Source organism: Macaca mulatta, chromosome 18, assembly GCF_049350105.2.
Source record: "Macaca mulatta isolate MMU2019108-1 chromosome 18, T2T-MMU8v2.0, whole genome shotgun sequence".
Classification (NCBI taxonomy): Eukaryota; Metazoa; Chordata; class Mammalia; order Primates; family Cercopithecidae; genus Macaca; species Macaca mulatta.
Genome location: NC_133423.1, coordinates 42,947,202 through 42,969,376, shown reverse-complemented (window position 1 = coordinate 42,969,376; position 22,175 = coordinate 42,947,202). Strand labels below are relative to the sequence as shown.

Here is a 22,175-nt window from a genome sequence, read left to right as displayed (position 1 = left end):
CCAGCACTTTGGAAGGCCAAGGCAGGTGGATCTCTTGAGGTCAGGGTTTGGGACCAGCCTGGCCAACATGGTGAAACCCTGTCTCTACTAGAAATATAAAAATCAGCGGGACATGGTGGCATGCGCCTGTGATTCCCAGCTACTCAGGAGGATAAGGCAGGAGAATCACTTGAACCCAGGAGGTGGAGGCTGCATCGAGCCAAAATCATGCCACTGCACTCCAGCCTGGGCAACAGAGCGAGACTCTGTCTCCAAAGAAAAAAAGAAAGAAAAAGAAAAAGACACTATCACTGCAGCATGGTGGAGTAGTTACTCCAATGAGCCCTCCTATAGAAAACATCTAGTTCTTGGCTAAAATAACACTTTTTAGTGCATTGATGGGCTTCCAGAATGTAAAGCAAATTTCTAAGGACTCCAACCCTATAACCAAAAGAACCTACAAGCAAATAAATGGACTTTAATCCAGAGTAAAACACTGAGCAGTAAGCAAACTCTAAGGTACGTAACCCAGAAGACGAATGCCAGTTAGAATGGAGCCCACTACGGGGAGACTAAGCCTCAGTCAGTGGCAAGGAATGGGGCCTGAACCTGAGACTCCATATTAAGTCAAGAATCGCTGCAGGAAGCTAACATGGCATCAGATGTTACAGCCCCTGGATCCCTTTAGAAGCAAATGCAAATCTCTCCCTTATTTGGAGCCTCAAATAAGATCAAACACAGCTGGGTGCGGTGGCTCATGCCTATAATCCCAGCGCTTTGGAAGGCCAAGGCAGGAGGATTGCTTGAGGCCAGGAATTCGAGACCAGCCCGGGCAACATAGTGAGACCCCATCTCTACCAAAAATAATCTTTAAAGATTAGCCAGGCTTGATGGTATGTGCCTGTAGCCCTAGCTATTCAGGAGGCTGAGGCTTCAGGGAGCTGTGACTATGCCACTGCACTCCAGCATGAGTGACAGAAACTCTGTCTCAAAAAAAAAAAAAACAATCAATGTCATCAAATACATAAGGAAACAAGCCATGAGAAGTGTTTCCAAAAACAAACAACAGATTTAGGCCCTTAAGGACTTAAAATATTGGATTTATAAGACACAAAATGTAAAATAAATATCAGTATTACCTTGGCAAGAGGAAAGAAAAACTCACATTGAAGGCCAAAGGAAAATGGAAACAATTTTGTATTACTTCATAGTTTTGCCTAGGGCTGGCTTTGTCCCCTTTGACTGATTCTCAAAAGGCATGGACTAATGGAAAGAGCTATCCTCATATAATAATACAAATTCTCTCTAACAATCTGCTACTACATCATATGTAGCCTATGGGAAAATGTTCAAATACAAAATCCTCACAAATTTAGATTACAAACTAAGAGCTTACTGACACATTACACTCATAAAGACTGCTTCACTGAAAATGCCAGCAATATCCATGTGATCACAGCAGTATTACAATGGATTGGAATAAAGAAAAAAATGCTGTGTGTGGAATAAGCCAACATACCTAAGATGCCTCGGTTGACTTCGCTCAATTGTTTGCAGATGGCCCTCCACTTTTGTAAATTCGACCTTCAAACAACCTGTACCACTGTATATTATTGACCCCAAACAGTCTTTCATATACCTAAATCAGATATCATATATCAGCTGATAAATGGATGTCTTCAGCTACTGCGTGGTCATGCTCCATTTTTCCCCCTTTCAACAGTATCTGTGTAATCATTTAATTTTATTGCTCTTTTATCAACTGTAAAAAGAAATTGGCAGAAAATATAAAAAGGGCTAAAGTAGAAATCTCAAACTAACAACATGGAAGACTAAGGTAAAAATAATTACATATGCCAAAAACAGAAAGTCTTTAGTCTTAAAAGATATTCACCGGACTTAAGCTGGTGGACCAAGAGTAGGCTCAATTATAAACACAAACAACAACACTAAAGAGCATGTATAGGGCCAGGTGAGGTGGCGCACGCCTGTAATCCCGGCACTTTGGGAGGCCGAGGCGGGCGGATCACCTTAAGTCGGGAGTTCATGAGCAGCCTGGCCAATATGGCGAAATTCCGTCTCTACTAAAAAAAAAAAATACAAAAATTAGCCGGGCCTGGTGGCGGGCACCTGTAATCCCAGCTACTCAGGAGGCTGAGACAGGAGAATTGCTTGAACCCGGGAAGTGGAGGCTGCAGTGAGCCGAGATTGCGCCACTGCACTCCAGCCTGGGTGACACAGCAAGACTCCGTCTCAAAAAAAAAAAAAGTATAAAATCCTGAACTGTCAACTCTGTATAAAGAAAGCATATATTCACAATGTCAGGTTCAAATTAAAAAAAGAAAGAAAGGAAAGCTCTGTCAGTATATGGACAGAATCACTGACAGATTACCACAGAGATGGCTCTTTCAGTGAGATAACTATCTTGATAATGTGGCCTATGGTTGAAAAAGTGTCTTTTTCCCACTATCCTTACATTAGAATACCTAGGATGCACAACAAAAAATCTTGCGTCCCAAGCTTGGACAAAGGTGGGGGGTGCAGGGATACTCTAAGATTTTGGCCCCAAAATAAATACAGCATATCTCTAAAGTGCATCAATTCACTTAATGGTATATAATGAAAAATAATTTTATATTAAAATAAAAATGATATTGTAACAGGATAAATATGTTACAGGAAAGGGGTTCCAATCCAGACCCCAAGAGAGGGTTCTTCGATCTCACGCATGAAAGAATTCAGGGCGAGTTCGCAGGGCAAAGTGAAAGCAAGTTTATTAAGAAAGTATAGGAAAAAAAGAACGGCGATTCCAGAGACAGAGCAGTCCCGAGGGCTGCCGGTTGCCCATTTTTATGGTTATTTCTTGATATGCTAAACAAGGGGTAGATGATTCATGCCTCCCCTTTTTAGACCATATAGGGTAACTTCTTGCCGTTGCCATGGCATTTGTAAACCGTCATGGCGCTGGTGGGAGTGTAGCAGTGAGGACCACCAGAGGTCACTCTCATGGCCATTTTGGTTTTGGTGGGTTTTGGCCATCTCCTTCACTGCAACCTGTTCTATCAGCAAAGTCTTTATGACTGGTATTTTGTGCCAACCTCCTATCTCATTCTGTGACTTAGAATGTCTTAGCTGTCTGGGAATACAGCCCGGTAGGTTTCAGCTTAATTTTACCTAGCTCCTATTCAAGATGGAGTTGTTCTGGTTCCCATGCCTCTGACAATGTCATGTTAAATAAAGAATAAAATATGCATATTTTGTAGTACATAATACAAAACTAAGTGCTGGATTTGCAGGTATTGAGTGGGCTATGCTCTTGGGCCCTGTGAGGATAAACATTCACTCTATTCTTGCTGCTAGCACTTCGTGGGAAGGTTTGCAACTTGCCAAGCAGAACTATGTTTTTGGTACTGCTGGCATCACAATCACGAAGGCCAGCATTAACAAAACTAACACACGCAAGACACAAGTCTAATTAAAAGCTCTAACTGTAGACATCAGTATATATTTAACAAATATAGAAGGCTAATTATCAACATAGTAAATTAAACATATTCCTCTCTTGAAACCCAAACTCAATATATGAAGCACAAGCTCTGAAAATCACTGCTGAATGATAAACGATAACTGTGAAAGATGATGGAGTGTTGGGGATAGTTACATTAAATTAATTCAATTCTATATAATTCTTGCAAACATTCCCTCCTAGAAAAAAACAAAGTATATAACATTCAAAATACCAAAATCCTGCAGAATCTCTCACACACCAACTTAGTTAACTTTCTCAAATCCTTGATTAAGTCTATACTATAACATACAGTTATATGGTAGTCAGAGAACATAATGATCAATCCCAAAAGAAGATCAAGACCAGCAAAAAATCTAGCTATATTCAGAAACAACTTAGAAAGTTTTGACTTATGTTCCTTTCCTACTTAGTGACTGAGAAAGAGACAGAAAATGTATTTTGCCTGTGAAAGTTTAGGGGGAAGAAGGAGAAATACTTGTTTTTCCAGTACCACTAATCAAATGTGGAGTCAAAGGGACTTTTATTATTGAAATAAACTTCGGTAAAATGACAAATGCTCAATCTCTAAAAATATTAGGACAGTTCAGTTTGCTTCCTGTGCCTCAGCTCCCTTTTCCAAGGTAGCTTAATGAAAGGTAGCTTCAATAAAATTTGGCTGCCCAGGCCAGGCGCAGTGGAGCACACCTGTAATCCCAGCACTGTGAGAGGCCGAGGTGGGCAGATCACGTGAGGTCAGGAGTTCAAGACCAGCCTGGCCAATATGGTGAAACCCTGTCTCTACTAAAAATACAAAAGCAACCGGGTATGGTGGTATATGCCTCTAATCCCAGATACTTGGGAGGTTGAGGTAGGAAAATCACCTGAATCCAGAAGGCAGAGGTTGCAGTGAGCCGAGATCGTTCCATTGCACCCTAGCTGGAGCAACAAGAGCGAAACTCTGTCTCCAAAAAACAAAAACAAACAAACAAACAAAAATGGCTGCCTATCTTTTTTAGATCAGAATCTCAAAAGTTCAGCAGGAATTACTTCAGAGTAGAAAGCACAGAATCCAAGAAAGGAATGTCTGATCTACAATGAAACTGGAGAGTTGTTTCCCCTGAGAAGACAAGGTAAACATTTTTATCCAAGGGAAATACTCATGGGGCAGCCCCTAAACACATGGGGCTCTCACAGTTACAAAATGGGAAAGGGGAAAAGACACACACACACACACACACACACACACTACACCTGCCTTGGACTTTAAAAGAAAAAAAATACATATATATATATATATATATATATATATATATATACACACACACATACACAAACATATTCATTGCCATTTTATTCACCCTTTATAGAAACGTATTCTTTACTTAATAAATTAATATGGTATAGTATCTGAAATTTAACATTTTTTTTAACAGCATCAAAGATAATTTCAGTACCTATCCCCTTCCCCCCATCCCCCAAAGTTAATGAGGTAGTAATTCATACTAACTCAAAACTGGGCAAAACAATAAATGACTTTCCATGAAATGGTCTTCTGGGACAGAAGAGAAAATAAAAGATGACAGCAAATAAAACTGCTAAAATTGATATGCTTGCTTTATTCAAGAATAATAAAGTTATCCACATTTTAGCTATGAAATGTAGAACAGTAATTGTGATACTGTGATGGTTAATATCGAGTGTCTACTTGATTGGATTGAAGGATGCAAAGTACTGTTCCTGGGTGTGTCTGTGAGGGTGTTGCCAAAGGAGATTAACATTTGAGTCAGTAGGCTGGGGAAGGCAGACCCCCCCTCAGTCTGGGTGGGCACCATCTAATCAGTTGCCAGCACGAATAGAATAAAGCAGGCAGAAGAAGGTGGAAGGAGCAGACTTGCTGGGTCTACTGGCCTTCATCTTTCGCTCATGCTGAACGCTTCTTGCCCTCAAACACTGGACTCCAGGTTCTTCAGTTTTTGGATGCTTGGACTTACACCAGTGGTTTGCCAGGGACTCTTGGGCCTTCAGTCACAGACGGAAGGCTACACTGTCAGCCCTACTTTTGAGGTTTTGGGACTCAGACTGGCTTCCTTGCTCCTCAGCTTGCACAGGGCCTATTATGGGACTTCACCTTGTGATCATGTGAGTCAATACTCCTTAATAAACTCCCCTTCATATATACATCTATGCTATTAGTTCTGTCCCTCTAGAGAACCCTAATACAATAACTTTCAAAGAAAAGTGGAACATATGATTTTGCTTCCCTGCAACCAGCCAACAATGTCATCTGTTGGAAAGAAACTTTAGAACACTTACGAAACAAACTTAATTGTGATATTTTAAATTCAGCACACTCTCAAGGATGAAATTTGAATTTAAATACATTCAACCTGTATTTGTCCAGTATCAGTAGAGGGAAAAAAAATGTTTCCACATAAACAGAAAACAAAAGATTGCTGATATCTTGTTCAAGCACAAACTAGAGTTTGCTCATCTATCTGCATATTTGGGGACAGGGCATATGTAAACTGCAGCAAATTCCATTCAGTCTACAAACTTCTAACCAAAGAAAATGAAGAGCTCTTGCCTGCTGAATGTTCTGCATGCCCTGCACACAGCATTGCTATGAGGCAGTGGTTTCCTGCCCTGTGATGTTTGCCACCTTTCAGTTTCCTCAAAACCTGCAGAACTTAGTGAGATTTGGACCTTACAGAAATGAAAGGCAATAGCCTCCTTGGACATGAACCTGCCAAATGGCTATCAAGTCACAGAAAAAATGTTAAAATGTTAGAAGATGGTAAAATCGTATTTTCAAAGTGTGAGTCAAGAAGAATGTCCTTCTCTAATTTGGAAATACACTGAGGAAAAGATTGCAGTAAAACAGAAATTCATATTCTATTTCTCCAAAACCGTTTCCTGATCTCAAAAGAGGCCATAAGAAGCCTAAAGAAGGATGAAATGACTGTCCTAAGTTGCTCGATAGTATGTGTAGAAAATTTCTCTACCATCAGGTAATGGGGTTTCAGAGGGAGAAGAGATAAATACACATGGTCACTCTGCTACTTGAGTTGAAAGTATTGTAAACTATTGTTTTCTTGTATCATGTCATTTCATTTGCTCAAAATGTAACATAATACCTTAATATATTTAAATGATATAACCAGAATTTCCATAAGATTTTTGCCATCTAAAAATAGTTTTAAGAAATGCTTGGTTAAAGTTAACAAAAGGTTAACTTTTCACAGAATCTTTTCTACTTCCCCATAATATTGTTTTTAAAAATTCTATGCCGGGCACGGTGGCTCATGCCTGTAATCCCAGCACTTTGGAAGGCCAAGGGGGGTGGATCACTGGAGGTCAGGAGTTCAAGACCAGCCTGGACAATATGGTGAGACCCCATCTCTACTAAAAATACAAAAATTAGCTGGGCATGGTGGAATGTGCCTGTAGTCCCAGCTACTCAGGAGGCTGAGACAGGAAAATTGCTTGAACTCAGGAACAGAGGTTGCAGTGAGCCAAGATCGTACCACTGCATTCCAGCCTGGGCAACCGAGCGAGATTCCATCTCAAAAAAAATAAAAATAAAAATAAAAATTCTATAACAGAATTTAAGAAATATTCCCCATAGACATGGATATACTGAAAAATCAGTACATTGTGATGTTGACCTAGATGAATAGTAACTCTTTTATACGTTTGTTTCCCTTTGTCAATATTTGACTTTGACATTTAAAAACAGGTATTTAGCAACCACAGTTGAAACCACAGTGAAAAATTACTCCTGGTTTTTGAAAGTTAAGTGTGATTATGTATATACATGAAATCCACATAGCACACAGACCTCCATGAAAAGTATACACATCACAAAGTTCTCTCCCAATACCTGTCCCCACAAGAGATGGTAACACATGACCTTGAATCACACAGGTGATGCTGTCAGCCTGATGAGGGTAGAGATCTATTTTGAAAACAGAACTCAGAAAACTACGGGGCAACACTGCCTTGCCCTCAGAAAGGAAAGATAGTGTGAAGCGTAACCTTTCCCTATATCTTCAGAAAAAGATGACACATTTTGGCATCATAAAACTGTCCTTGAAAATGTTACTTCTGATAAAGTGTTGTAGTCTCAAAGACACTCAGACCCAGAAGCTATTGCTGCACTCTATGAAAGTAACCTTTAACATAAAATCCGACTAGTTGGCTCCCTTAATAATACATTGACTTGGCAATAATATTTAAAACTGACACCTCTGTTTTCTGAAAGAAGTAAATACTTGTGTGAGTTTTATTTTTATGTTACTTTCTTCTTCATCCACATGCATGAAAGTCAAAATAGATGAAAGTTTCAACCCCATCAGCTTTCTTACTTAAAAGGAAAAAAAAATTCTGAGTCTTGACTCATTTAAATTAATACAGAAAAAGAAAAAATGACAGTATAAGTTCATTTTAAAATGAAAATTATAAGGATAACTGGAATTTTCAAAATTATACTTTTATTCCTGAAATTTTATCCTTATAATGTTACACATGCTGTATCCAGAACATCTTCAAAAACAATACTTACTGTAATTGCCAGATTTTTCTTCATAAGTAAAATGAAGTTGTAATTCCTCTTCCGACATCTGACAGATGAACACTTTCAGCAAACAGCAAATAATAAACAAAGCATTGTGTGTCTGCCAAATGAAGATGTGGCTAGAAAGACCAAAATCATACAAGAATCAATATTTAAACATTAGCATCACGGTTTATTTCTAGTCCATTATTTCTTCCTGATCTGTCAACCATTTTGTCCATCCTAATTGGTAATATTAGGACAATGTCCATATATTTTAATGACTCATGATTTATTACATTGTACCAGCGATATTATGTTTTACTTCATAGTTCATTCCACATATTTTACATAGTGAATCTACTTAATAAAAATCTTTACTGATGACTGTAGGAACGACTATTCTTTGTTCTTAACAGGTATACCACATACAGGCAATTAAAAGAGAAGAAGGCTACAAAAAAAATTTTAAAGATTGTGGTAACATAAAAAGAATATATGCAAATATGTAACCAAAATTTTCAATGAGGCACTGCCTGCAGCACAGTAAAATACTTTTTATTTGTATTAATGACCATGAACTCCCAAGAAAAACTTTATTGGATTCAATATAATTTGTTTATAAGCAAGACAATGCAAAATCTTTTAATCTTTTCAGCGACTGACACCCAAACATGGTTTTGAAAAATGCTTCAGTGCATAAAAAGTTAACCTTTCACTGATGTAAAGAATATGACGGAAATAACGGCAATAGATGTAGAATGAAATAAAACTCAGACTAAGTCATCATTTAAACTAGATAGCAGCAGCAGTGATAATGGGGGGGATTACCTTCTTAATGATAATTACATCATTATTCATCTTCTTAAAGCATATAAAGATTGTCTAAAAACCTGAAATCAAATTCCAAAATCTATAATCTCACCCCAGTGACTTAAGACACTAACCTAATACCTCTTTTACCTTTTTTCCTTAATAATAAGAATAATTCCTTCACAGAGATTTTCAAAAGACCACAGTCCATTTCCACCAATAAATGAAAACTAAAATTCACATTGTTAAATATAAAGCAAACATGGTTTAATTAGCCAGCTTACTTCTGACATTCTGCTGAGAGTTTTAGTTCTTTGGTTCTAGAAAGGAAGACCTTAATCAGTGCACCAAGATTTCCTGTTCGAGGATTGTTTTCAACTGCAAGAGAAGAAAAGGTTTTAAAAAGTTAAATTTAAGAACTAAAATCAAAGTGAGCTTATCATAACACTTATAAAACCAAATGCCATATTGAAATTGCTCAGTGACCAACCTTACTGTTAATTTCACACCTAATTACAGAAATAAGCAATGAGAGAAACTGCTGCTCTTGGTCTTAATTCTGAACATCAAAAACTGATGTGCAAAATGAAAATGATAGAAACAGTACAAGTAGCCATCTTATCTCAGAATGCAAAATCATAAAGGAAAAAATAATAGTTAACAGACATAGTCAAGTTACACACTAAATCTTTCTCTAGAAAAGATTTTTAAAAACTCAAAAATTGATCATATGTCCCCAGTATATAGAATATAATAAACTATAAAAGTTTATTAAATCTAAAACACCGTCCAGATCACAAATCATTTGAATGAAAAATTAAGAAAATATATCAACAAAGCAGTGTGGCTAGAGGGGGAGCTATTTGACCAGCCAAAACTTTAAAGAATTTGTTTTTAACTTTAAATGACGGGCACTTCAGCAACTGTATCAGTAATCAGATTTAGTTTCTAGCTCCAGGTCTATAATTAACTGAATACTGAACCTCAGACAAATCACTTACTTCTCCAACCTCAGTTTTCTCATCTGCAAAAGAAACAACAGCTAACATATGATGAACAACATAGAGTAGGTGCTTTACATGCATTAACTCATTTAATCTTCACACCAACCCTCCAGGAAAAGCACTAGTATTGCTTCCATTTCACAGATCCTCACCTGGAGGTTGCTACTTGCTCAAGGAAACATCCTTATCAACTGGCTCAAATCTTTGACTTTAAACTGCTAGGTGAAGCAACCTCTATAATCAAGAAATTGGACTTAATGAAACTATAAAGCTCTACTAGGCTGCATAGCAAGTCACAGAAGCATGGAAGCTAAGAATTCATCAGAAGGGAGAGGTTATTTTGAAGAACCTTTCATTTGACTGATGAAGAGACAGGCTCAGAAAGGCTAAGCTCTGGGCTTAAAGTCAACAATATGTTAGTAGCAAACACAGTCTTCTTCCTTGACCAGTGGTTTTCAAAATGTGAGATTCCAGAGTCCTGGATAATTGTTTCTCTTCTGAAGTGTATTTTTAACTAGTTTGAAAACTGGAAATGCAAACACTCAAACACACTGGCTTGGGGAGCCAGGAAACTTCATTCTTACGAAGATCTGGGAATTTTGCATATATTTGAACTTCTTTTTTTCAAATGTAGAAACAGGGTCTTGATCTACCACCCAGGCCGGACAGCAGTGGTGCAATCATAGCTCTCCGCAACCTTGAGCTCCTGGGTTCAAGTGATCCTTCTGCCTCAGCCTCCCACGTAGTTAGTGCTACAGGCATGCACCACCATGCTCAGCTAATTGTATTTTTTGTAGAGATGGGATGGCCCTATGTTGCCCAGGCTGGCATATTGGAACTTATTGAAATGTGTCAAGATTTGAAAAAATGAAGTTCTCCAGAATATTTTTTAAAATTCAGGCCCATACACATATATTTTAAAATATTATACATGGGAGTAAGTACAGCATTACAGCATACCTGCATTGCGCTTAATAACTGCCAGGCTCACTCCCTGCTGCATATGTCATGACTTGAGAGTCAATCCAAGTAATTGCCTAACTTTCTAACTGTGATAAAATGACAAGCACTTTGCTATTCCAAGTGTGGCTCATGGACTGGCCACAACAGCATTATCTGAGAGCTTGGTGGAAGTTCAGAAGCTCAGGTCTACCATACTCCTAACTGAAGTTGACAGTACTTCTCAAAGTTTAATGTGTATTTAAATCACAAGGCATTCTTACTAAAATGCAAATGGACTCCACATGTGAAATGTGCACTGAGATTCTGCATCTCTATCACTCTCAGGTGACATCCACTGCTGCTGCTGCTAGCTGAAGAATACCACTGTGAGTAGCAAGGTGCAACATTTGTTGTCAATCAGCAGTTTTTGTCCAGCCTTCACAATCAAGAATAGATATGTGGGGGTGACATTCAGCCGGCCATTCCGGGCGACGGACTTTGCATTCCAGAACCATGGCCCAATTTGTCCGTAACCTTGTTGAGAAGACCCCGGCTCTGGTGAATGCTGCTGTGACTTACTCGAAGCCTTGATTGGCCACATTTTGGTACTACGCCAAGGTTGAGCTGGTTCCTCCCACCCCTGCTGAGATCCCTAGAGCTATTCAGAGCCTGAAAAAAATAGTCAATAGTGCTCAGACTAGTAGCTTCAAACAGCTCACAGTTAAGGAAGCTGTGCTGAATGGTTTGGTGGCCACTGAGGTGTTGATGTGGTTTTATGTTGGAGAGATCATAGGCAAGCGTGGCATCATTGGCTATGATGTTTGAAGACCAATCTTTAACATCTGGTTATATTTGATTTATTATTTGAGTATTGTTGGACCATGTGTGATCAGACTGCTATCTGAATAAAATAAGATTTGTCAAAAAAAAAAAAAAAAGAATAGATATGTGATAAGATAGTAGATAATGTTAAGAGTTTCACTTTGAAACAAAAATGTCCTATTCCTCTTTCAAGTTTTAGTGTTAATGAAAAAATACCCAGAGACCTCAGGATAAACTTTTTAAGAAAAAACAAACAAACAAACAAAAAACCAGTTAAGGTTTGCAAGTGCATCTCTCTGGGACTTTATCTAGCTATTGTAAATCCAAACAAAATGCTGAAACAAACTAAGCTGAGGGTAACATGACTACAATCATCACTCAGAATCCCAACTTTGAAATCTTTGTTCATTCAACAGCCCCCTTTATTACTGAATGGCCTTGTAATTGTTGAATGTATAAATGATTAGCTATTTAAAAAAATAAAACATTGTGTTTTTGGAAAGAGTAACCAGACTACTGGATTGATATAATTAAAGCGCTGTGTACCTTCTTCATTCATTCATTCAATCAGCATGTATTTATTGAGCTACTCATATGTGCCCACACTGTTTCAGATACTAAGGAAATATTTGTAAAGAGAACTCCCTGTCTTCGTGGAGCTTACCTACCAAGACAGTTAAAAAGTTTCCATGATACTCTTTTGGATAAGATGAAGATTAGGGTAGTAAGTTAATAAAATTAAATACACTCAATGATTTTAAACAATACTCCATGGTAGATTCAAGATTCCAAAATATCTCAATGGTAGAAGAAAAGAAATTTTACATGATCACAGTTAATTGGTGCAAATAAAATGCTATGTTGAAGCTGAATGAGCTTCGGGAACCAGAGTAACAACACAGGAGGTCCAACCGGAAAGCAGAAAAGTGTAATGGGACTAGATTACAGAATCTGACAAAGTTCAAATCTCAGTTCCACCACTGACCAGCTGTAGAACACTTGGCAACTTACCAAACTGGCCCCTGCCTCAGTTTCCTAATCTGTAAAATTAAGATAACAACAGTGCTTGATAAAGAGCTAACTTACCGGATGCTAGAGCTTGAACTTGTAGCAGTCTGTTAACTAGTGATGCTCGTGTAAAGAAGGGAATGCCCCCATCTCTACAAGAATTCAAGCAAAGTTTGGGTAACATTCAGATAAGGGTATTGTAGACAGGATTTCTGTTTGAGATGAGAGATTAAATTTGCTTCTAGCCCCTGAAACAAACTTTTCTAAGATCTCACTGAAAGACTCATGAGCTCTAAAATCCAACAACCAATGTAGAGAAAATACAGAGGAGAGAGGACAAGATGACCCCACACAGGGATACAACGAACAAAATCTACATTGTGGGAAACTCCACCACTCAGTTTCTTCAATAAATACACTGAGAGAGGGAAAAGAAGAAAAAGACAGATGAAAAGGGAAACTTGCTATGAAAAGAAATATAAAGACATAACCAAAAATAATGTGTGAACTTATTTGGCCTCCAGTTCAAACAAAATGAGACAATTACAAATTTGAACACCGAATATTTTGTGATATTAAAAGTTGTTTTTTTCATAAGATCGTGGTACTTTTTTTTTAAGAATCCTTATTTAGAGATACATATTCGGCTTGGACAACACAGCAGCATATGGTGGAGGGAGAGGTAGAAAGACACTGATGCAGATGATCAACCTGGGAACTTCAGAATTCCCTCATACCTCAAAGCCAAGAAGCGAGGGTAATGAAGGTCCCATTTAAACTAAGAAGACTTGGACAAATAAAACCTTCTCGGGCTCTATAAATTAGGTTGGGAAATATATCAATTTGCTCTCAAACTAAAATAACAGCAGATTCAACAAGTATCTATAGGATCTACACAAGCAACAGAGGAAATAAACGCAGCTTCTCTGGGAGCAAACAAGGCACCTTCATGGGTTATATCCCATCCCCTTACTCTGCTTTATTTTTCTCAACAGCCACCATTATATAAACTAGATATACTTATTAATTATCTGACTCCTCAATGAAATAAATAGATCCATGAGGTCAGAGACCTGGGTCAGTGTTTTTTGCAGTCACAGCCCAAGCTTATGGGATAATTCCTGTAATATAGTAGGTGCTCCATAAATATGTTAGTTTAATGAAAACGAGAAAATAACAACAACAGCAACCAGAGGATAAGAAATGAGTTACAGTGAAACCTCAGAAGAAAAGCTAAATCAAAATTGCCAAAAGAATTTTAATACATAGCAATCAACAACGGACAATAGGAAAATTAACCATCTATTTTTTAAAAAAGAACAGAAATCCATTGGGGGAAACACATGTAATGAAAAGAGAGCAAGCCAGGCACAGCAGCACACACCTGCATCCCAGCACTTGGAGAGGCCAAGGTGAGAGGAATGCTTGTGGGCAGAAGTTCAAGACCAGCCTAGGCAACATCACAAAAACCCATCTCTACACAAAATACAAAAATTAGCCAGGTGTGGTTGTGCATGCCTATGGTCCCAGCTACCCAGGAGGCCAGGCAGGAGGACTGCTTTGAGCCCAGGAGGTTGAAGCTACAGTAAGCCATGATCACACCACTGCACTCCAGCATGAGCGACAGAGCAAGACCATGTCTCAAAAAAAAAAAAAAAAAAAAAAAAAACGGCTGGGGGCAGTGAGCCACACCCGTAATCCTAGCACTTTGGGAGGTCGAGGCAGGAAGATCACTTGAGCTCAGAAGTTCAAGACTAGCCTGGCCAATATGGTAAAACCCCATCTCTACTAAAAATACAAAAATTAGCCAGGCATGGTGGCGCATGCTTGTAATCCCAATTACTTGGGAGGCTGAGGTGGAGAATGGCTTGAACCCAGGGGGCAAGGGTTGCAGTGAGCCAAGATCATGCCACTGCACTCCAGCCTGGGCAACAGAGCGAGACTCCATCTCAACAACAACAACAACAACAACAAAAAGAGCAGCCTATCTACAAGACTAGAAATGATTAAGAAACAAGCTAAAAATGCAATAACAGCTAAAACATACACTACAATAGTAAAAGAGGAGAACTGGCAGTGTATAAAACATTGAAATCAATCATACAAAGGAGGAAATATGAGAAAAGAACAGAGACAAAAAGATACAGAAAGTAAAGAACAGAGATCCAACCTGAACATTACGGGTGATCAAGAGGTAAGGAGAAGAAACTAAAACACAAAATCAGAGCCATAATGAAAAAAAGAAAAAAGAAAAACAAACTTCTGAACTGAAAAGGATCTTAATACACCAATCAAAACACCTCATCAAATTATAGGAAAAACCATACAGAGAAAAAGCATAATGAGAAATATTTATCACCAAGAGTTAAAGGAAAAAGTCTCATGAACAAAAAGAAAAAAAAAGAAAAAAAGGACAAATGAGGCCACAGAACTTGGAGATATCCCTAGGTTAAAATGCCAAAACAAGAAGTGAGGATACCTGGCTCCTGAAAAAATTGTATTTATATGCCAAAGGACTAGAGTAAAGAGCAGACTCTTTCAGGAGAGGACGGTACAGCTGCTTCTTTACCCTTTATAAGCTGGCAAATGTTTTTCCTCATCCCTCACCTACAAGGAGTCTGACTATCATGCGAAACAACTGACCTGGCTCTCCCAGCATTATCCTAGTGGGTAAGAACTAGGACAAAGAAGGACCAGTGGACGTCTTATTTACTGTGAAGTATTTAATATGAAATCTGGGCTGGGCGTGGTGGCTCAAGCCTGTAATCCCAGCACTTTGAAGGCCAAGACGGGTGGATCACCTGAGGTCAGGAGTTCAAGACCAGCCTGACTGACATGGTGAAACTTCATCTCTACTAAAAATACAAAATTAGCTGGGTGTGGTGGTGCATGCCTGTAATCCCAGCTACTTGGGAGGCTGAGGGAGGAGAATCGTTTGAACCCAGGAGGTGGAGGTTGTAGTGAGTGGAGATCACACCACTGCACTCCAGCCTGGGCAACAAGAGCAAAACTCTTGACTCAAAAAAAAGAAAAGAAATCTGATCAAGAAAACCTCATGTGTACATTCAGGAAAAAGGTAATAAAGCTAAGCATAAAAAGCCTAACAAAAATAATGGCCAGTGCTTTGGGGAGGCTGAGGTGGGATGCATGCTTGGGGCCAGGAGTTCAAGACCAGCCTGGATAAGAGGATGAGACCCTATTCCTTAAAAAAGAAAAAACAAAAAAACAAAAAAAGGCAACATATTTCCCAAAACTGATGAAAACCATTAATCTACACATCTAAGAGATGCAAGCCACCATGCCAGGCTAATTTTTATTTTTATTTTTATTTTTATTTTTGTAGAGACAGGGTCTTGCTATGTTGCCCAGACTGGCATCTAACTCCTGGCTTCAAGCAATCTTCCTGCTGTGGCCTCCCAAAGAGCTGGAATTACAGGTGTGAGCCACCACGCCTGGCCAAAAAACTCCTTTAAAAAGCAAAGAGAACATGTTACAAGCAGCAGGAAAAAATCTCTCAACATTTTCAGGGGAACAACAATACAATTAATGTCAGACTTATCTGAAAAAATAGAGACCAGAAGACAGTAGAATAATATGTTCAAAGTGCTGAAAGAGAAAAAAATGTTAACCAAGAATTCTATATCTAGAAAAACTACCCTTTGAAAATGAAGGAATCAGGAGAGAAAGAAACAACTTTACACTGAAGAAACTTGATAAATAGTACCTCAGCCAAGTGATCAATGTCAACACCATCAGTGATAAGTCATATTAAGAGCATGTCCCCTTGATACAGTGTGTTCAGAACAGCACTTCATCTCCATGGTCTTCCTTCCACAAACGTATAACCCCAGTTTAAGTATGAGAAAGTCATCAGACAACTCAAATTGAGGAACATTTTGGAAAATACCCTACTAATACTCCCCAAAATCATCAAAAGGCATCAAAAATGTGGAAAATTTGAGAGACTGTTGCAGACCAGAGAAATACATGACGATTAGATGTCATGTGGCACCCTAGGTGGGATCCTGGAACAGTGAAGGCACATTAGGAGAAAGCAAGTGAAAGACTGAAGTGTGCAGTTTAGTTAATAGAATTAACATAACCTCATTTTATCATGCTTTGCTTTATTGTGCTTCAAATATACTGCATTTTTTACAAATTGAAGGTTTGTGGCAACCTTGCAGTGAGCAAGTCTATCAGCCATTTTTCCAACAACACATGCTCACTTCATGTCTCTGCATCACATTTTGATAGTTCTTGCAAAATGTCTTCATATTTATTTACTTACTTTTTTCTTTTTTTTTTTTGAAACGGGTCTTACTCTGTCACCTATGGGGCTGAATGCAGTAGTGTGATCACAGCTCACTGCAGCCTCAACCTCCCAGGCTCAAGAGATCTTCCCATCTCAGCCTCCTGAGTAGCTACTCAGGAGTCATCATGTCTGGCTAATTTTCTTTTAGTATTTTGTAGAGACAGGGTCTTGCTATGTTGCCCAGACTGGTCTCAAATTCCTGGACTCAAGCAATCCTCCCGCCTTGGCCTCCCAAAGTGCCAGGATTACAGGCCACCATGCCCAGCCAATTCTTGCAATATTTCAAGCATTTTATTGTTATATCTGTATAGTGATCTCTAATCAGTGATCTTTTTGTGTGTGTGTGTCAGAGTCTCACTCTGTCACCCAGGCTGGAGTGCAATGCTGCGATCTCGGCTCACTGCAACCTCTGTCTTCCGGGTTCAAGCGATTCTCCTGCCTCAGCCTCCTGAGTAGCTGAGATTGCAGGCACCTGCCATCATGCCCAGTCAATTTTTGTATTTTTGTAGAGATGGGGTTTCACCATGTTGGCCAGGCTGGTCTTGAACTCCTGACCTCAGGTGATATGCCCACCTCAGCCTCCCAAAGTGCTGGGATTACAGGAGTGAGCCACCGCACCTGGTTGAATCAGTGATCTTGGATGTCACGTTGTCACGAGCAAGAATATTATGACTCATTAAAGGCTCAGATGATGTGTTAGCATTTTTTTGTGATACAGTTATAAGATTAAGATACGTACATTTAACACATGTTATTGCACATTTGATAGACCATGGTATAATGTAAACATAACATTTATAAGCACGGGGAAACCAAAAAATTCATGCAACTCACTTTATTGCAATACTGGCTTTATCTCAGTGGTCTGGAACTGACCCACAATATCTCTGGGGTATATCTGTACCAATGTTGATTCCTTAGTTGAAACAAATGTACCATACTAAAGTAAGATGTTAAAATAGGGGAAATAGGTGAAGAGTATACAGGAATGCTCTATACTAGCTTTGAAATGTTTCCATAAGTCTACAGCTATTCTAAAATTAAAAGCTTGTTTTAAAAATCTCAGTAGATAGTTTTAACAGCAAATGGGACATACCAGAAGAAAAGATGAGTACCAGGGACAGTAGCTCACACTTGTAATCTCAGCACTTTGTGGGGGCCTAGATGGGAGGATCACTTGAGCCTAGAAGCTCAAGACAACATGGCAAGATCCCACCTCTACAGAAAACTTAAAAATTATCCAGGCATAGTGACATATGCCTGTAGTCCCAGCTACTCAGGAGGCTGAAGTGGAAGGATCTCTTGAGCCCAGGAAGCTGAGGTTGCAGTGAGCAGTGATAGTGCCACTGCACTCTAGCCTGGGAAACAGAGTGAGACACTGTCTCAAAATAAAAATTTAAAAAAAAAAAAAAAGGAAAAGACTAGAAACTAAAGATGAATTAACAGAAAATATCTCATTGAAGGTCAGAGAGAAAAACAATGTAAACTACAAAAGAAAAAAAGTCCTAACAAGTATATGGAACACAATGGAAACAAAAGCATTGAACACAAGTATAACAAGTGTACCAGGAGGAGAGGAGAGACAGAAGAGAACAGAAATTTTATATATAAACAGATAATGGCAAAGAATTTTCCAATACTGATAAAAGACACCAACCCACAGATTTAAGAATCTCTACAAACCTCAGGCAACAAAAAAACAAAGAAAACTTCTCCTCAGCACCTCACTCTAAGGCTACTGAAAATCAAAAGATAAAAAGAAAAACTTAAAAGCAGCCAGAAGTTAAAAATTCCATTATTTTCAAAGAAGCAACAATAAGGTTGACTGCTTTCTTCACAACAAAAACAAGAAAAGCTAAAAAATAACGAAATGACACCTTTAAATTACGGAAAATAAATTAATGTCTATCTAAAATTCTATATCCAGCAAAACATATGCTTCAAAAGCGAAGAAAAAAATAGAACATTTTCAGACCAAAAAAAAAAGGAGAAGGAAAATTGTTGACAGTAGACGAGCACTTTAAATTTTTTTTTTTCAAAAAGGAAACTAAGCATACTCACAAAGCCCTTAAAGTTGATATGCACTTATACTTATTGATGTGAAGAGGTTCCTGACATGCTGCTGAGTGTAAACAAAATATAAATAATACCATTTATATGAAACTGTCACTAAAGATTTGCAGTGATTACATACGTACTGCTTAATATGAGATTATTTTTATTTTAGCCAAACCATCATATTTACTGGAATTTGGAGCAATAAATGTATATCGTTTTTTGCTGTTCCCAAAAGTATTTTAAAACATGAACACATTCCTGATACAATGTCAAATGAAAAACACAGATTAAAATATGTGTGTGTGTGTGTGTCTGTATGGTGGATGATATATATATAAATTTATATCCATTGCATAAGTAGAAGAAAAAATACAAAAATATCAACAATGCCATGTCAGGGTTTTCAAATTATGAGCAATTACTACCTTGTTTACATTTTAGTATGCTTTCCACATTATATATAATAAGTAAATATTACTTGCTTTTTTTTTGCCCCTAGATTTGGAGCCTTGCTCTATTGTCCAGACTGGAGTCCAGTGGCACCACCACAGTTTCCTGCAGCCTCAAATTGCTGGGCTCAATCAATCCTCCTGCCTCAGTCTCCCAAGCAGCTGAGACTACAGGCACATGCCACCATGCCTGGCTAAGTTTTATCAATTTTTTTGTGTGTAGAGATGGAATCTTATTATGTTGCCCAAGCTGGCCTTGAACTCTGACCTCAAGCAACCCTCCTGCCTCAGCCTCCTAAGTTACCAGTATTATAGGCATGAGCCACCACTCCCAGCTACTTTCGGTTTTCTTACTGTAATTTTTTTCTTTATTTGTTTTCTCATTGCTTTCCTTATTTTGTTATATTTTTCTGTTTTTTCATCTTTTAATTTTTTAATTTTTATAAAAACCCAAAGTCACCTTAAAAGTCATTATCACAGTAACTACACTAATATTGTTACATCAAACTGCTTAATTTTCAGCACTGAATTGCAACATGGCTTTTGAAAGCCAGCTCTATTAAGCAAAAAATTCCCTAAGCTATGGTTGTAAGGCAAGGCAACTACTGCAATAACACCTTTTTCATTATCAACATAGTTTGTTTTTAAAAACAAAAATATTTGGGCCCAGACACAGAGGCTGATGCCTGTAATATCCCAACACTTTGGGGGTCCAAGGTAGGAGGAGGATGGCTTGCAGCCAGGAGCCTAAGACTAGCCTCAGCAACACAGGAGACCCCCATCTCTACAAAAAATAAAATCATTAGGCAGGTGTGGTGCCATGCACCTGTAGCCCCAGCTTCTCAGGAGGCTGAGGTGGAAGGATCACTGAAGCCCAGAAGATCAAGGCTGCAGTGAGCCACAATGGCACCAGTGCACTCCAGCCTGGGCAGCAAAGTAAGACTCTCTCTCTTTAAAAAAAAAAAAAAAAATCATCAAAAACTGTTTTTAGCAAAATAGTTTATATGGGAGTTATCCATATAGCTTGATTTTTTTTTTTTTAATTTTTTTTGAGACAGAGTCTTGCTCTGTCTCCCACGCTGGAGTGCAGCGGCATCATCTCGGCTCACTGCAACCTCTGCCTCCTGGGTTCAAGCAATTCTCTGCCTCAGCCTCCTAAGTAGCTGGATTACAGGCGCCTGCCACCATGCCTGGCTAATTTTTGGATTTTCAGTACAGATGGGGTTTCACCATCTTGGCCAAGCTGGTCTTGAACTCCTGACTTCATGATCCACCCACATCAGCCTCCCAAAATGCTGGGATTACAGGCGTGAGCCACCTTGTCTGGCCTATATAGCTTGATTTTAAAACAGAATATTGTTCTCACTTATTACACTCCTATACACTAGGTATTTTACAGACACATTATCTTTAATTTTCAAAGCACCAATGCAATCTAAGTATAACTGCCTGCATTTTAAAAATATATACAATTTCTTCCAATTGCTACGAACTTGAAAGTTAAGCATTTGAAAAACAAGACCTGAAAAAGGTAACATTTGCTGATATAAATGGTTTGCAATGACTACATGCCACACATTGTACAGAATATTTCATATTACCTAATTTTTCCTTATAAGAATTCTGTAAATAGTTGTCCTTATCCTCAGCTTACATGAGGAAATTAAAGCTCAGCTAATAAGTCTCACAGCTGAAATTAAAATCATAAAGTGATTCTGGATTCCATGCTCTTTGCCATAATATCAATTTGTTATAGAAACTTTCTAATATATATTCCTAATAGATTTTAACAAGTAATAATTATTCTGGTGAACATAGTCAATAACAGCAGTTGGTAAATCACATTATTTTCAGTATTTCAAAATTCACAAAAAGAACAAGCTGAAAGACTGTCTATGGCTTAGCAGAGTCCATTGCCACTACTGCAGATATAGTCAAGCATGTGTCATATTGCTATTGACTGAAGGGTATCTTCTAGCAGCATCTGTGAATGCCACGAATAGAAAAAAATACTACTACTACTGTCAAAGAAGAATAATTACTTCATTAATTCAATTCATATACTATCAAAATCTACCAAATTTGAAAACAATGCCCCACACACATACACACACGTTTTCCCCACTTACCTAATGACCTGCAGACTGAAATGGTTGCTTCCTCCAAGAGTTTCAACTCAGTACTAGAGAGACAGAAGAATAAAGGTAATTAATGACTATAATACTAAATATGTACACACTAATCAGTTAAAGAAATAAAGATAAGAAAAGATAAGATAAACATAAAGATAAGAAAAATAATTTAGAGGAAAAATATGGTACACAGTAGTGAACAATAAGATCAGCAAAAAAAAAAAAAAAAAAAAAAACAGTTAGGCTTCAATTTTCAATATAATTAGGAAATTTACTGTAATTCTAAATATGAGACTCCTAAAGAGAAGAGCTTGGGGCACCCTGCCTTTCAGGCATTGAGGCAGCGGGGAGACTTAGCAAAATTCAAGAAAGGCACTCCAAAGTAGACAGCACAAGGCAGGGGCCCTGTGTGCCCGATTCTAAAGGCAGTAGTAATTATAGTTTAGAAAGATGCTATTATTTTTGGGAAATACATGCAGTGTCATGATTTCTGCAATACTTTCAAAAAGTTCTACAAAAAAAAAGGAAAATTAAGAAATAAGGCAAGAAAAGAGAGATGATACATATATGTTTTGATGGTTTATAAATATGTAGAA

At 38.1% G+C, this 22,175-nt stretch overlaps 1 protein-coding gene and 1 pseudogene across 13 annotated transcripts in view; one reads left to right on the top strand and one right to left on the bottom strand.

Moving 5' to 3' along the window:
* Positions 1 to 22,175, bottom strand: part of DYM (dymeclin) — a 402,507-nt gene that overhangs the window by 318,225 nt on the left and 62,107 nt on the right. For 10 of the 12 annotated variants that reach the window (XM_077975471.1, XM_077975473.1, XM_028837927.2 and 7 more), the window contains 3 exons: positions 21,577 to 21,629; positions 9,137 to 9,230; positions 8,049 to 8,179 (listed from right to left, as the gene is read on the bottom strand). In XM_077975471.1, the coding sequence (XP_077831597.1) occupies positions 8,049 to 8,179; positions 9,137 to 9,230; positions 21,577 to 21,629 (278 nt within the window). Of the gene's footprint in view, positions 1 to 8,048; positions 8,180 to 9,136; positions 9,231 to 16,352; positions 16,502 to 21,576; positions 21,630 to 22,175 lie in introns of those variants that run through there. The other 2 variants (XM_028837925.2, XM_077975476.1) reach the window with 2 other exon arrangements.
* On the top strand, positions 11,260 to 11,736 carry LOC698715 (ATP synthase F(0) complex subunit g, mitochondrial pseudogene; annotated as a pseudogene). Its single transcript, XR_003724546.2, has one exon. The product of XR_003724546.2 is annotated as an ATP synthase F(0) complex subunit g, mitochondrial pseudogene (transcript).